Raw genomic sequence first — 16621 nt, 5'->3', positions numbered from 1 at the left:
AATCCAGCATTTGGCTGGGCCAGTTCATGGTTTGGCCAACCCAAATGCCTGTGCAACTTTAAGCTGGGAGGATTTTAACTCCCAGAATTCCCCAGCTTTGCTGGGTAAAAGGACTATGTTTGCAGAACAGAGAGATCTACAAGCTGCCCCAACTGTATTTTAGCCTAGCAGGCAGTCTGGAATATATTCTAACTGGGTCCCTTAAATTCCCAGTCAGCAAGGCCAGTCCATTTTAGTAGCATCTCCTGCAAACAGGGAAGAGCGACGCAAAAGGAGAAACCCACCTCCCACCCCACCCCCAAGCCTTTTTCTAGCACAAACAGGAAGCTCAATTTCTTTTATTTTTCTTTGCAAAACCATATTCTGTGCTCATTTGAAGAAACAGTTTCTGTTTTTCAACTGGAGGAGGAAACACTTTCAAAGGATTCCCACCATTTATTTTTATTGTATTTTCCAAACAGGTCAGGACTGGCCTTGGCTCATGCACTGCTCCTTCCTGCCTCCTCCCCCCACCAAACACACAATTTTCAGTCTCATTATTTCCGACAGTGTTCAAGTCTCCAATGTTGGGGGCTGAAATCCAAATATTCAGGAAATTTATTTTTATCTCTGAGCAGAAAGGAAAAAGCAAAACTGGTGCTGTTTTGAATCAGCAAAACACACATATTTTCTGTCCCTTTAAAAAAAAACATCCAAAGCCAATTCTTCGGCTTTCTCTCTTTCCGCCCCACAGAAATTCAAAGAGTGACCCACAACTCCAACAAAAATCCTGCCTCTCCCCCTTTTGCAGGTTGGGCTTCTGCTCAAAGCAGAGTTGGGGGTTTGGGGGGGGGGAGGGTTGCGTGCCAATCTTACTGTCCCATTTTATTACAAAATTGAGAGAAGGGCACAAAAGCTCTTCGCTGGGGAATTCGAAAGAGCTAGCTAGAATCCGTTAAGAAATTTTAAAGGGGCTTGATTATTCCAAGGGGATAGCCCCAGATTTCCACGCTGGAGTCCCTCGGGGGTCCTTCCAAAGGATCGGCTTGCTCCAGCTCCTGGATGGAAGTGGCCCCAGGACAGTTGGGGAAGGGGTTTCTGATGTGGCGGTCCCAAATGATTGGATTTTCCCGCTCAGACAAGACCCATTGCTCAGAGAGGTAAGTAGAGGGAATAGTCAGAGTGACCCCACTTTTTGACTGGCTTGCTGGTCCGGCCAATCATGGGCAGCTTCTGGGCGTAGCGCGAAACATGGGTGGGTCCGTGGTGCTGCAAGAAACAGGTCTGGAAGAGCCGCCCCTGGCACCGGCGGTCCACCGGGCGCCCCGCGATCACAAAGCTGAAGTGGGGTGCCCCTTGCAGGGAAAACCGGCACTTCTGGAAGACGTCCCGGGCGACAGGCCGATGGCTCTGCTGGCGCAGGGCGCTGCGGGAACGAGCCAGGTTGGCTGAGCGGTGCAAGGCCGGCCGGCTGGCCGAAAAGTCCGCACGGGGGCTCTCTTCCTCCCGAGGACTGACGGTGGCGCTGGCGGTCAGCTGGGGCATCTTGCGCACGGGCTCCCCGGTGCTGAAGGCTGGCTGCTCCTTCTTGGTGTCGGCAGCCTTGGGCGGGCTGGCCAGCATCGGCCCGGCTGGGCACAGCCCCGAGCCGGTGCCAAAGCGGGTGGCCAGGCTGTCCCCAAAGAAGTAGTAGAGCTCCTGGTAAATCTCGTTCAGCGAGATGGCCGGGGGGCTGGCAGGGATGCCCACCCCGGCCTGGGGGCCCCCGCTGCCCAGCTGCAGCAAGTGGCTGGCGATGCCAAAGCCAAACTCCACCTGGGGGTCCTGGAGGGGACTGAGCCAAGGCGCCCCGTCCCGCGGGCGCCCCTCAGCACCAGCACCCTCGGCCTGGACGGGCACCGACAGCGACTGGGCTTTCATCTTGAGGAGTCGCTCGACGGCCACCTGAGGGAGGAACCGGAGGGACTGTTTAGACCAGGGGTAGGCAACCTCGGCTCTTTTATGACTCATGGACTTCAACTACCAGAATTCCTGAGCCAGCCACGCTGAGGGGAAAGGGAGAGGTTTCCAAGCTGAGTCATGCTGGCTCAAGAATTCTGGGAGTTTATAAAAATTCCTTATTTGTTTAGAGTCCGGTCCCAATAATATTTTGTCCAATGCTGTTTCAGAGGTATATATCCCCCATTCATTTTTATCCTTCCTAAATCTCGATTGGATTTGTAAGTAGGCCCACCAATCGAGTTTTATACCTTGTAATTCTAGTTCATTCCTAAGTTTCAATTCCCCCTCCTCATTCAGAATATCCTTGTATGAGATTATGTTACCCAAATCAAACAGATTTGGGTAAACTATCGCTTCAAGGGTGGATAGCCAGACCGGTATTTTGGTGTAATTGTGAGATCTAATTTTTTTCCAAGTATTGAGTAGCGCTTGCCTGATCCGGTGTCTTTGAAAATGCGAGAAAAGACCTTGTTTCTCCGTCCATAGGAAAGCATGCCAGCCATATTGCAAATCGTGACCCTCTAAAGTTAATAGTCTTCTATTTCTCAAGATTACTCATTCTCTAATCCAGCTCAGGGCCGCGGCGTGGTAATATAATTCCCAGTCTGGCAATCCAAAACCCCCATTTTCCTTCGTGTCTTGTAAATATTTCAATTTAATTCTTGGTTTTTTCCCCTGCCAAATAAAATTTAGTGATAATTTATCCAAATTTCGAAAAAATTTAGAGTCGAGTTGAATTGGGATATTCTGAAACAGAAACAGGATTTTAGGCAGAATATTCATCTTAATGACAGCGATTCTTCCCAATAATGAGAGTTTTAGGTTTCCCCATCTTTCCAGGTCACCTTTTATTTGATTCACTACACTATCATAATTATCCTTTTTGAGTGAAGTGCATCTATTAGGTTTTACAGACTAGCTCACTGTTTTAAATATTGTGGTATTTCACCGATTTGTAATCTACGGTAAGTGTATTTAAGTGTATTTTTGATGTACATATATACATGTATATATATATATATTTAAACATTGTAGACAAAAAGGTTTGTCAGCTCGCTGGTACTGTGTCCAATGTTTTTAAATAATAAATTTAATAAAAAAAAAATTTAAAAAAAAAAAAAGAATTCTGGGAGTTGAAGTCCACGAGTCATAAAAGAGCCGAGGTTGCCTACCCCTGGTTTAGACGAACACATGCAGTCCTATGACCACAGTTGAGCCCAACATTTCTTTTGCTAAGCAAGACATTTCTTAAGTGAGTTGTGCCCAATTTTACAACATAGTTGTTAAATGTTACTTAAGTTAGTAGCATAGTTGGTGAAGTGAATCTGATTTCCCCATCGACTTTGCTTAGTAGAAGATTGCAAAAGGGGATCATGTGACCCCAGGACACGGCGACCATCATAAATATGAACCAGTTGCTAACTGCCTGAATTTTGACCACGTGACCCTGGGGATACTGCAACGGTCGTAAGCGTGAACAACGGCCATAAGTCACTTTTTTCAGTGCCCTTGTAACTTTGAACAGTCTCCAAATTAATGGTTTAAGTTGGGAAGTACATGCAATCATCTAACTCCAGTAACTGATTCTCAAGACGGCCAGTTTTTTTACAGTTCTGCTAAAAATATGGTTCGGGCTGGTCAGAATTTAAAGTAGCCGCCGATTGCTTTTACGGATGCATCCTTCCTTCCCTTGCCTGGATCAAGCACACAAACCACAACGGACATTTTGAGCTCAATTGTGGTGATAAGTCGAGGACTTCCTGTATGGCAGTTGCAGCATCCCTGGGGTCTCGTGTTCGGACTCTGGACCCTCGGCCACCTTATGACAGCTGCGTGTCCTGGCCTCACACGGAAGCCATTTACAACCTTCCCAGCTGGCTTCTGACAAAGTCAGTGAGGGAAGCCAGGCTTACTTAATGACCATAGCAAAAAAAAAGGCTGTAAAATCAGGGGTGACTCCCTTAATAATTGTTATGGCTGAGCAAGGGACGTTCTGGTCCCAAATGTTGGGAATTGAGGACGGCCTGTGAAAGCTGCAGTTGTTGGCTTAACCCTCAGAAAACCCTCTGGCCGGAGTTGCCGCTGTGCCAGAGAGAGGCCCATCAGGACTTCAAACGGTCACTAACCGAACGGGTGTAAGTCAAGGACTGCCTGTAAATATCGCAGTTCTTGCCTGCTCAGAAATCCACCCCCACCCCCGGCTGATGTCGCCACCGTGCCAGACACTCACCAGGATGGCCCCGTAGACCTTGTGTCCATCAGCCTTGACCTGAGCGTTGGACACCGAATAATCGTCCAGCACCACCTGCAGGTTGGACCAGTAGGTGGAGAGGTGGGGATAGAGGACCCGTTGCACCGCCTGAGGAGGAGAGGCCGTGAGAGATCGGCACGCGCCGGGGAGGCACCCCCAAGCCACCGATGGGGCCAGCTGCAACTTACCTCCCACCCCAAGGCATGCAGCCCCACCACGGCCCCGTAGTGTGAGCAGAGGGGGCGGACGGGGTCAGCCAGCACCTTCTGGAGGGTGAGGAGGATCTGATGGTACAAGCTGCTCACCAGATCCCCGTGGCTCCTGTAAGGAAAGTGGAAAGAAAATTGAAGCAGGGTCATCTCTTTTGAACTAACAATCATGGCTGGAGACTTCTCTATCAATGAATTGTCGCACAGCCTGAAACCGGGGTTTCTCGACTTGGTGGCGTGAAGAGATGTGGACTTCAACCCCCAGAATCCCCCAGGTCCTTGGTGCTCTCTGAGCTTGGACATTTCATCACCAAACTTGATAACGTCATCAGTGCTAGTATTGCCATAACTATATATTTGTTAGTAACTATATATTTGTTAGTTAGCAACTATAAATTGGTAAAATCTCCCCTGGGTGGATTTGCAAACCCGATGTCATGGTTTGATCTGTCTAATGAGACAGATCAAAGAACATTCCGGCATTGTTTATTCTAAAAAGTCTATAATAATGAGAACGAAGCATCGGCACTCATGGATGGATGCCAGAATCTGAATTCTCCTCCCCTGAACACATGGTATCATACACAATTCCCTCCCTTAATTACACATCATAAATCACATTCTCCAATTAGTTTAACATGGAAAAGTTTCACTTCCTTTCTGTAGCGAACCATCCCTTATCTTAATTAGAACAACCGGGTTAACATTCCCCCCCCCCCCAGCTTCACTGATTCAAAGCAAAACAGTTTAAAGGAAAAGGCTGCCTCTTATATGGTCAGGGCAAAAACATCCAATGTTTACAGTGTTGACACCCACCATATTTCAGCTGAATTCCTTGGGCCGTTTAAGTTATGAGATACTGAATCAAAAGCCACCTTTGGAAATTATGGCTCAGGGTAGCCTTAGTCTTTACACCAATCAGTGGTTGCCCACAGCTTCCGCCTGGCCCAAGAAATCTCCCCAAAGGGGGATAATTAAATTCATATTTGCTTGCAAAATTTCATACACTGATATTTCCCTGTTGGGTTACAAAATGTCTGGATTAAAACATTCAAGGTCAGAGAGCACCAAGGGCCCCATAGTAGTCTTCGTCCTCCCTCCCCCCTTGCACACACCCCTCCCTTCTAGCACTGATGAAGTTATCTAGTTGGGTAATGAAACGTCTGGGGGAAAAAAACAAGTGGAGAGAGCAACAAGGATCCCACAAATAACAGTGAGCTGAACGGACTTGAGGACAATGAGAGCGGGCATATTGTAGAAAGAAATTTAAAGTATGTTGTGTGCAAGCCCTGTTCCCGTGGTGGCGAACCTATGGCACGTGTGCCACAAGTGGCACGCAGAGCCCTCTCTGTGGGCACGCGCACCGTCGCCCCAGTCCTAGGCCTTCAGCTGGGTTTTATAAAATCTTTTCGCTTTAGGCCTCCGCCGCCGTGTGCCAAAAAAAAAGGTTCAATCAATCAATTTCAACTTCTCACGGGGGAAAAAAAAGATCCTGCAAAGTTGGAATTGATTGAACTTTTTAGTCCCACCCAGTCTGCCGTTACCACCGCCACGCCCACCCAATGGGCCACGCCCACCCAATGGGCCACACCCACCCGGGACCTGATGATACATAAGTGGGTTTTGGGTTGCAGTTTGGGCACTCGGTCTCTCAAAGGTTCGCCATCACTGCTCTATTCCTTTCCAGCCCTGATGACATAACCTAGTTGGGTAATGAAACGTCTACATGAAAACAAGGCCAACCCTGAGCTACAGAGAATCTCCTCCTATAGAAATTTCCTGTTACTTTGACCAGATTCTCTTTCAGTTTTGATTTTAATTCTACTGACACCTCCCGCCTCTGCGGTCTTGGGCCACCAATGACGAGCCTGGGGCTCCGAGGCAGGGATCACTAAATCAAGCCACTCTGGGGTGCAAAGCTCCTGTTTGCTCCATAGGAGAGGGGCAGGCAAGACCCAGAGAGGCCGGTCATTTCGGAGACTTCACCGGAAGATCTGGCCGAGGAGGAGGGCTGCGTAGTCGCGCAGGGTCCAGTGGTCATTCAGGGGGTTGATGGAGGCTGCCAAAGGCTCCAGGACGCAGTACATGACGCTGGCAATGAGGCTTTTGACGTAAGACCCCAGGCACAAGTAAGGGTTTTGGATGAGGCTCTTGGCCATATGCAGAAGGCGGTTGAGTTGCTCCAGGTCGTGGCTCACCGACTTGACCTGCAGAGGAAGCCAGAGAGCAAACATCTCAGCCAAGGCAGACCCCAGCCTTCCTGAAGCGGTCCTTCCTTATTAGGTTGTGTGAACAGTCTGAAAACAATGAGCTGGCTCCCCACTTCAGGCCCGTGAGCTTCCGATGCCATCATGTGGCTGTCTTGTCTTTCTGGTTAGATGTGTTGGGTGAAACCGTAATCGGAGGAACGGCTTTCCTCAGGAAAGGCCTCTCATCTTTTTAAGTGGGAGAACTTGCACAATTGGTGGCTGACGAAATACTTTTTTGTCCCACTGTAAATGCCAAATACGCAGGTGGAGCTAACTAAAATGGTGAATGATCTTCATCAGCTCATGAGTGGAGAAACAGCAATTTATGAATGAATGAATGACGCAGGGCTTGCTCCAAGCCCTCTCCACTCACCCCACTCACGATGTAGACAAAGTAAGGGAGGAGAGCCGCAATCTTTGAATTGGTCTGTAAATCCTGGAGAGCAACCTAGGCAAGAAGGGGAGAGAAGGGTTCAACTCAGACAGTCACTTGTCTGAAATGGTACACGTTCTCCTGCTCGAGCAGGGGGGTTGGACTAGAAGACCTCCAAGGTCCCTTCCAGCACTATTCTATTCTATTCTATTCTATTCTATTCTATTCTATTCTATTCTATTCTATTCTATTCTAATTTCTATTCTATTCTATTCTATTCTATTCTATTCTATTCTATTCTATTCTATTCTAATTAATTTCTATTTTATTCTAATTTCTATTCTATTCTATTTCTATTCTAATCTAATCTAATCTAATGCCACTGGCGTTGGTCAACATTTCTTCTAGAACTGAACATGTCACGGGCGATTCCCCCGAATGGCTGCCCAGTAAGAGCTGGGATCAGTCACAGGGACCAATTTGAGGGTTCTTCTGTCTGCAAATCCCGTTGTTTGCCTTCGAATCCTGTCCTCTCGTATCAGCAGAGCCTTTTCTTCAGACTCACCTTCATCAGCTGAGGGTCATCGCCCAGTACGGCTCGAGTCACATGCTGGTAGTACTTCAAGAGGTCATCTGTCAGCACGGAGACGGCACTGGGCACTGGAAACAGAAATGAAGAGTTGGTCTTGGAAGCCGAAAAAGGAAGTGATAAGATAGGGTGGGAAGCCAATAGATTCTACCAGTTGAATTACAGTTCACAGGATCCCCCATCCCTTCTCAGAAGGAGCTGCTAAGAAATATTCTCAGATTCTCCACTTGTGCAATAAAGCATTCGCCGCACACCTGAGATACTGTATGCCAATTGTCAGGACCCACCCCAATCCACATCTTAGGAAAGAAGAACTCTTGGAGACAAGATTATCCAACAGGGACTTTTACTAAAACATGGTTGAAAGTGGATAATCTAGACAGGATCTGGAAACTGTGTCGCAGATGGATACTTTTAAAGTGTCCCCGAGTAAAACCCCCTCCCCTCAGTCCATTTGGTCAGTCCCGGATCAGTTAAGGTTCATGTGTCAAACCCTTCGTGAGAAAAGAGAACTTCCATGCATTTACAACATCGTTGTTTCCTCCCCTTCAGATTCCAATCGGAGATACAAACCAGAATCTCTCCCACCCCCCTTTCTTTGTTCTTCTCAGTTCAAAGGTTCTTTCCCTGGTCTTTGATCATGGCCCCCAGGCAGGCTGAATAAACAACCTTGCGTCTAATGGATAAAGGTAAAGGTTCCCCCACGCATGCGTGCTAGTCGTTTCCGACTCTAGGGGCCGGTGCTCGTCTCCGTTTCAAAGCCGAAGAAGCCAGCGCTTGTCCGAGGACGTCTCCATGGTCATGTGGCCGGCATGACTAGACGCCAGAGGCGCACGGAACGCTGTTACCTTCCCACCGTCGTGGTACCTATTTTTCTACTTGCATTTTTACGTGCTTTCGAACTGCTAGGTTGGCAGAAGCTGGGACGAGTAACAGGCGCTCACTCTGTTACGCGGCACTCGGGATTCGACCCACCAAACTGCCGACCATCTGATCGACAAGCTCAGCTTCCTAACCCCCTGAGTCACCGCGTCCCTTGTCTAATGGATAGGGATGGCCAATTAACATCTTCTCTTCCCCTCCTTGGGAATGGCAGAATCCAGTAAGGGGGTGAGATTTAGGTTTGCACAGATAGGGATTTAGGAATGGAATATAAATGGATTCTTAACACCAATTTTATATATCTGGTCACACAATTCACCAAAGTTTTTCAACCTAGGCGACTTTAGGATGGGTGGAATTCAACTCCCAGAATTCCCCAGCCAGCGTGCTTTAAGATGGGTGGACTTCAAATCCCAGAATTCCCTACTGAGCCCAATTCTGGGAGTTGAAGTCCACACATCCAAAAGTTGCCTAGGCTGGGAAACGGTCTAATACGCTGACCTCAGATGAACGAAGCAAACAAATCGCAATGGTTGCACTCAGACTTTGCAAAATAAATATGCAATCCTGGATTGTGCTGTCTTCTTCCAAGAAATGCAACCAAACCGGCATTACCAGTCCTTACCTGAGCCTTGAGCCTCGAGGTTGCCTTTCCCGTCCAGGTAAGAGATGTGAACTAGAAGAGAAGAGAGAATCGGAGGCTGCTCAAAAACCGATGGAAGATTAGGAAAAACCTCAGAGCGTCTGAGTGGAGGAGGGGTGGGGAAGTTCTGATCCTTGGATGAGATGCATTCAAAGAGAGCCCAGCGGGGGATTGGGACCTCTGGCCCGTCAAACCCTTTTTTTCACTGTAGAGCAGGGGTGTCCAACCTTGGCAACTTTAAGACTGGCAGACTTCAACTCCCAGAATTCCTCAGCCAGCACGCTAAGCAAATCCCTGCAGTTCTTAACGGCTTCCCCCACTGACTTCGCTCATTCGGGACCGGCTGGGAAGGTGGGAAATTCATAAAAATGCCAGTTGCCCAGGGCCCAAATGCTGATCACTTGACCAGGGGGCAGACTGTGACGGGGATAAGCGTGAGGACCTCCCCTTTTCCAGTTGTAACTCTGAAGAGTTTTCCGTTATTTTCGTTTTCTTCGCATTTTATCTTCTCGTAAAGTAGTAAAGAAAATTTAAAGGGTAACTCTGAACAGTCGCTAAATGAATGCTTGTTAAGTCGACGATTTCTGGATTGATCAACAATCCAGAGAAACCTGGCTAGCCTTCTGTTCCGGGGCCCGCCGTTGCCGAACCTTGAAACGCCAAAGTAACGAAAGAAAGCTGGAATCTAAACTTGGTACTTTTAAAGTGTCCCCGAGTGAAACCCCCTCCCCTCAGTCCATTTGGCCAGTCCCGGATCAATTAAGGTTCAGGTGTCAAAACCTTCCAAGGGAAGAGGGATCTTCCATGCCTTTACGACACTCCCTTCCTCCCTTTCAGATGCTAATCGGAGATACAAACCAGAATCTCTCCCCCCTCCCCGCTTTCTTAGTTCTTCTCAGTTCAAAGGTTTCCCCCTGGTCTAATGATGGCCTCCAGGCAGGCTGAAATAAACACCCTTGCAACAAATGGATGAGGATAGCCAATTAACATCTTCTCTTCTCCTCCTTGGGAATGGCAGAATCCAGTGAGGGAAGTAAGATTTTGGAACATACAGGTAGTGTTTTATGAATGAGATATCTGACAATTGACAAAGGCCCTGCCACCCCAGGAAGGGACCTCCCCAGTCAGGAAGGGGCCTGGTGGCCTCTGGCCCCCCTCCTCCCTGGCCTACCTCTCACGGCTGTCTCCGCACAGCCCTTGGGGATGCTGGTGGCCAGCGCCAGCTCCACAAGGTTGACTTCGCGGTCTTCCTGGAAGAAAAACTCTCCTTCCTTAATGACTCGGAAGGGAAGAGCGTCCGCTGAGCCATGGCCACACACCACCTGCAACAGCAACAAACACACACTCAGCCCTGCTCCAAGTGGGGGGTCTCCAGCCTTGGCCACTTGTGGACTTCAACACCCAGGATTGCTCAGCCCACGAGGCATAAAGCGGCCAGAGTTGGAGGCCCTGCTCCAGGTGACTCTTTTGTTAGCCTGGCATCGGTGGGATTTTACTGCCTAGACAGGCAGCCTCAACCTACAGCCCAAAATTTCTGTTGCTAAGCGAGACAAACTGAACTTTGCCACATTTTATGGCCTTCTTCGTTGTTCGCTGGAGTTGTTCAGTTAGGGACACGGTGGGTAAGTGAATCCGGCTTCCCCATTGTCTTTGCTTGTCGGGAGGTCACAAGAGGGGAATCACCTGACCTGGGGATCAGTGGTGGGATTCAGCCAGTTCGCACCGGTTCGGCAGAAACCATGCCTAATTTTTTGTTGAGTTCAGCGAACCGGTTATGATAAATCTGTGTGTTTTCTGGAACCCATCTGGTTTTCGTTCAACTTCCAGGTGGGGAAAAAAACCCTTCCCCAGAAGTCCGAGAGGAGTGATGGAAACCAAACGGCGATGGTTCGATCACGTCACCCACGCGAAAACCAGGTGGTGCTTCTCAGAGGTAATTTCTCATCACTCTTTCTTGTAAGATAATCTAGTTTTGCGTAGCTCTTTCACTATTGTTCTTATTTAAGTATTAAATGCCTGAAACAATAAACTACCTTTCGGTGTATCATTTCTTTATACTTGAAACGGTCATTAGGGCAGAGAACCGGTTAAATTATTGGAACCCCACCACTGCAACCGTCAGAAATGTGAGCCAGTTGCCGAGCGTCTGGATTTTGATCATGTGACCAGGGGGATGCTGCAACGGTGGCATGAAAAGGGCTCCGTTTTTTTCACTGCCTTTGTAACTTCGAATAGTCACTAAACGAACTGCTGTTGAGACCTATCCGTCTCTGTGTCTCAGAGTACGGCAGAATGCAATTTGGAGTCTGTATGGAAACACTCACAGCCCGGGGCCCAACTCACTTCCACGTTGCTCCATCGGAGAGCCCGGTTGAAATCTTCCACCATCAGCTTCCGCCGTTTGGTGTGTTTCATGAACTGGGAACTGTTCTACAGGAAGAGGGGGGGAAAAGGAGTCGGACGTAAGCGCACAGCCTCCCACTGAATCTCGGATTAAGCACTGCGCAGTGGCCCCTTCATGAGCTCCTGGCTTCCAGATGTGCTGATGAGCAATCAGAAAGCAATCACCGGAAGGGAGGGGGCAGTGATCCTCCAAGCCACGATAGTCACCACACACAAACACACACACACACACACACACCGCGAGGTGTGCCATCTTCCCTTCTGGCTTTTAGGAGACGGCCTTGGAGCGAGATAGGCAGCAAACAAATACAAGAAATAAACAGCTATATAAATACAGGTAGTCCTTTTACGTACGACCACAATTGTGCCCGAAATTTCCATTGCTAAGTGAGACAGTGATTAAATAAATTTTTGCCCCATTTTACGACCTTTCTTGCCACAGTTGTTAAGTAAATCGCTGCAGTTGTTAACGACATGGTTGTTAAGTGAATCTGGCTTCCCTCTTGACAGTTTGTCAGAAGGCTGCAAAAGGGGATCACCGCAAGTGTCATAAATATGAGGCAGTTACCAAGCGTCTGAATTTTGAACATTTGACCACGAGGACACTGCAACTGCTGTAAGTGTGAAAAACGGTCATAAGTCACTTTTTTCAATGCTGTTGTAACTTTGAATGGTCCCTAAATGAATAGTGTAGTGTAGTGTAGCGTAGTGGTGGAGCAGTGGGCTAATGCCTCCTTAAGTAACACCAGCTGCCTGCAGTTAGTGCAGGTTCGAGTCCCACCAGGCTCAAGGTTGACTCAGCCTTCCATCCTTCCGAGGTAGGTAAAATGAGGACCCAGATTGTTGGGGACAATTAAGCTGACTTTGTAATAATGCCGCTTGGGGTGTGTGTGAAAGCCCTAATAAGCAGGCATATACATAGAATGAAGGCTACTGCCAAGCTTGTAAGCCGCCCTGAGTCTTCGGAGAAGGGCGGGATATAAATGGAATAAAACAAAAAGTAGTGTAGAGTAGAATAATCTTTGTCATTGTGTAACTCACAACAAAATTAAGTGCTGCCCACAGTGCACACTACACACGTCAAAACCACAAATAAGAACATACATTATAAACAGACACCCTTCACATTCTCTTCACCATTGTGCTGCCCCTAATATTGCACTTCAGTGTTGCAGTATACAGTGGTATTTAATATGGTTACAGCTCTGGGATAAAAACTATTTTTCGCCTATTTGTCTTTGTTTTTATTATCCTGTACTGTCTGCCAGATGGTAATAGCTCAAAAAAAGAATCTCCAGGATGAGATGAGTCTTTAAGAATATTTTGAGCTTTCCTAAGACAGCGGGAACTGTACAGTATATCCGGGGGGCGGTGGGGAGAAGAGAGGACAGCCAATAATGCTTGGGGTAATGATCCTCTGGAGCGCTTTCCTATCTGCCACTGTGCAGTTGGCAAACCACACACAAATGCAGTAGGCTAGAATGCCTTCTATGGAGCAATGGTAGAAGGTCACCAGCAGTTTTCATTCAGTTGTTGTTTCCTGAGAAGTCTCAAGAAATATAATCTCTGCTGGTTTACAGCAAAAACATTGTAAAATGAAATCACAGGAGGCTACAAAAAGTAAATGCAGGACAGACATGCAGACATGTGACGGTGGGGAACAGGTGGTGGGTATTGGAATGGGGCAATAAGCACCTTTGCGAGGGGGGAGGGGTTCTGCTATAACTGTCAACTGTCCAATTGGCATTTCCAGAAAAAAAAACTCCTGGGACATGATTTTACCAAGAGTATAATACTTTACTGAAAATCTACACTGGCACAGACGAAGCAAAACCAGCTCTGATTTCCCGCACAAATGCTGGCATCCTTATTTCTTCTGCTCATTTTGTTATGAGAAAACAGTCAGTCACACTTGGTGTCCTTGCAAAATTCCAAAGACGCCTTGATTCCATCCCTCCCACCTTTTCATTCCATTCCACAATCCCTTCCATCTTTTTTGGTCAAGCTATGAGTGAGGGGAAAATGTAGGTAAATCAGTCTTGATAGTAACTTCAAATGGTCATTAAACAGCCGGCCATAAATCGAGGACTACCTGCACAGCTCCAAAGGTCCCTTCCAAACCAATACCATCCTAGACGGCGTCCCTCACCTGGGTTGCTTCTCGCAGACGGTAGCAGACGTCTTCAGCCAGCAGACCAGCCACCTCATCGGTCAGCTCCACACCCGCACTTTCGGCCATCAGCCGGATCGACTCGCGCGGAATCTCCACAAAGCGCCGTTCTTCCCGTTCAGACATGGTGTTGGCCCTGGGATGAAGGAGGGGAACCCCACAGCTGTTACACAAAATAAAGGCAGGAAACCACTTTTAAAAAATGGCTTGGGAAGGCCACACCTGGAATAACTGCCTGCCCAGTTTGGGTCACCACATTACAAAAAAATTGTTGAGACATTGGAAAAAGTGCAGAAAAGAGCAACAAGGGTGATCAGGGGACTGGAGGCTAAAACATATGAAGAATGGTTGCAGGAACTGGGCATGGCTAGTTTAGCGAAGAGAAGGGCGAGGGGGGACAGGAGAGCAGCCTTCCAGTATCTCAGGGGCTGCCCCAAAGAAGAGGCAGTCAAGCTATTCTCCAAAGCGCCTGAAGGCAGGCCAAGAAGCAACGGATGGAAACTAACCAAGGAGAGAAGCAACCTAGAACTAAGGAGAAACTTCCCGACAGTTAGAACAATTAACCAGTGGAACAACCTGCCTCCAGAAGCTGTGAATGCTCCAACTCTGGAAGTTTTTAAGAAGAGACTGGACAGCCATTTGTCTGAAATGTTACAGGGTTTCCTCCTTGAGCAAGGGGTTGGACTAGATGACCTCCAAGGTCCCTTCTAACCTGTTTAAGGAGGTCCCAAAATCACTCTGTGGGGAAGATTGGCTGGGTGCCACAACGTAATCCTCACATTCATGCAAAGCCATGCAGACGATGCAGAGTTCTCATTCTCGGCTACTCTGTTCCCGGACATCCGTTGGCCAATGGGCTACAGCACTCAGGGCCCTTGGCTGAGCAGCCAGGAGCTGCAGAACTACTGGAAGAAATGGTGTTTTACCTCTCACAGATGCAGAGAGACTGAAAAGAAAAGCTTCCATCCCACGAACACGCTTTTAACACAACCACACAACATCTGCCTATCTTCCCAAGTCCTTGGGAAGGGATTGACAGATGGATAAAAATGCCAGATCTAGTCAGAACATCTGGCTGACTCCACAACCGACCGCAATGCAGGCAGTCCTCAACTGACAATCATAACTGGGATCATTGTTAAGGAAGGCGGTCGTTATGAGTCACATATGATTTTATGACTTCTTTTGCCCTGGCTGTTAAGGGGAATCACTGGGGCTATTGAGAAAATTCACCTCCCCCCTCATTGACTTTGCCTCTTGGAAGCTGGATGGGAAGGTCACAAATGGCAAGCAAGGGATTCTGAGACCCTGCGACTGTGGTCAAGACACGCCAATCACGAAGGGCCCAAATTTTGATCCCACGATGGTGGGGATGCTGAAATGGTCCCAAGTACAAGAATTGGCTGGAAGTGACCTTTTCCAGGGCCACTGTAGCTTCAAAGAGTCACTAAACGAACGGATGTAATCTGAGGACACTTCTCAGCTGCACATCTCAGTACATTTCAGAGGAAAGCCCCCTTCACCACTGGATCCCCAAATGCCCCCTCCCCCCAAAGACAGAGAGAGGGGGAGACAAAAAGGAAGGAGAGAACAAGAGAGAAGGAGAGAAAGAAAAAAGGAAGAAAGCAAGCAAGCAAAGAAAGAATAGAATAAGCAATAGAATAGAATAGAATAGAATAGAATAGAATAGAATAGAATAGAATAGAATAGAATAGAATAGAATATGGAAATTTGAATAGAACAGAACAGAACAGAACAGAATAGAATAGAATAGAAAATATGGAACAGAACAGAACAGAATAGAATAGAACATGGAATGAGAATAGAATAGAATAGAATAGAATAGAATAGAATAGAATAGAATAGAATAGAATAGAATAGAATAGAATAGAATAGAATAGAAAATATGGAACGGAATGGAACAGAACAGAATAGAACATGGAATGGGAATAGGAATAGGAATTAATAGAATAGAATAGAATAGAATAGAATAGAATAGAATAGAATAGAATAGAATAGAATAGAATAGAATAGAACAGAATAGAAAATATGGAACGGAACGGAACAGAACAGAACAGAATAGAACATGGAATAGGAATAGGAATAGGAATTAATAGAATAGAATAGAATAGAATTGAAAATAGAATGGAATGGAATGGAATGGAACGGAACGGAACAGAACAGAACAGAATATTCTTTACTGGCCAAGTGTGATTGGACAGACAAGCTCCCAGTGTACGTGCAAAGCAACAAGTGATAGATAGAAAGAGAGAGAGAGAGAAAGAAAAGAAAGACTGAATGCTGGAGAGGGGAGACCCTCCCCCCCCCAAAGGCAAGAGGGGCTCCTTCCAGGAGAAACGCGATCCCGGCGCAAAGTCCGCACAAGGGCAGCAATTTGGGTCGGGGGGCCCGGAAAGAGGCGCCACTCACCCGCCCCTCCTCCAGCCCCGTCCGGGCGGCTCCAGCAGCAGCGGAGGGCTGGCTGATCCCCGCGCTCCGATTGGCCGCCTTGCGGTACCCTTGCGGCCACGTGATCAGGCAAGGGCAGAAGCCGCCTCTGCCAGAAGGCTGTCACGTGACAGCTCCTTAAAGGGGCAGCGCGCTGCTCGCTACGCGATTGGTGTAGGCCGCAGTGTCTCACCCGCATCCACTTTAAGATGGGGGGGCATTCTGGGAGTTGAAGTCCACCCATCTGAAAGCTGCCCCGATGGGGAAGATCGTTTTAAAAAAACAAAGCATTTTTCACCGCCCGCCCATCTTTCCAATCAGACTTTTGCATTTAGAACCATTCTGATCGAGACGACCCCTCCCCTCTGCCCCCACCCCCCCTTCTCCTTTTCTAACCAGGCCTGGGGCAGAAACTGGACAGGCT

At 47.8% G+C, this 16621-nt stretch overlaps 1 protein-coding gene across 2 annotated transcripts; it reads right to left on the bottom strand.

Moving 5' to 3' along the window:
• Positions 1-323: 323 nt before the first annotated feature.
• TAF6L (TATA-box binding protein associated factor 6 like) lies at positions 324-16204 on the bottom strand. 2 transcript variants are annotated; one of them, XM_083374207.1, is made up of 12 exons: positions 16180-16204; positions 14529-14654; positions 13729-13885; positions 11520-11606; positions 10348-10498; positions 9159-9209; positions 7628-7722; positions 7063-7137; positions 6427-6647; positions 4420-4552; positions 4211-4339; positions 324-1923 (listed from the first exon to the last, which is right to left on the bottom strand). In XM_083374207.1, coding segments are annotated over exons 2-12 (1893 nt in total). In that variant the 5' UTR covers positions 14531-14654; positions 16180-16204; the 3' UTR covers positions 324-1131. The 2 variants fall into 2 exon arrangements, with proteins under 2 accessions (XP_083230333.1, XP_083230334.1); XM_083374208.1 differs by lacking the exons at positions 14529-14654; positions 16180-16204 and having other exon boundaries at positions 11520-11601; positions 13672-13758.
• Positions 16205-16621: the final 417 nt, after the last annotated feature.

The sequence above is a fragment of the Vipera ursinii genome (genome assembly GCF_947247035.1).
Source record: "Vipera ursinii genome assembly, chromosome: 15".
NCBI classification, from domain to species: Eukaryota; Metazoa; Chordata; class Lepidosauria; order Squamata; family Viperidae; genus Vipera; species Vipera ursinii.
This window is presented reverse-complemented; position numbering and strand designations above follow the sequence as displayed.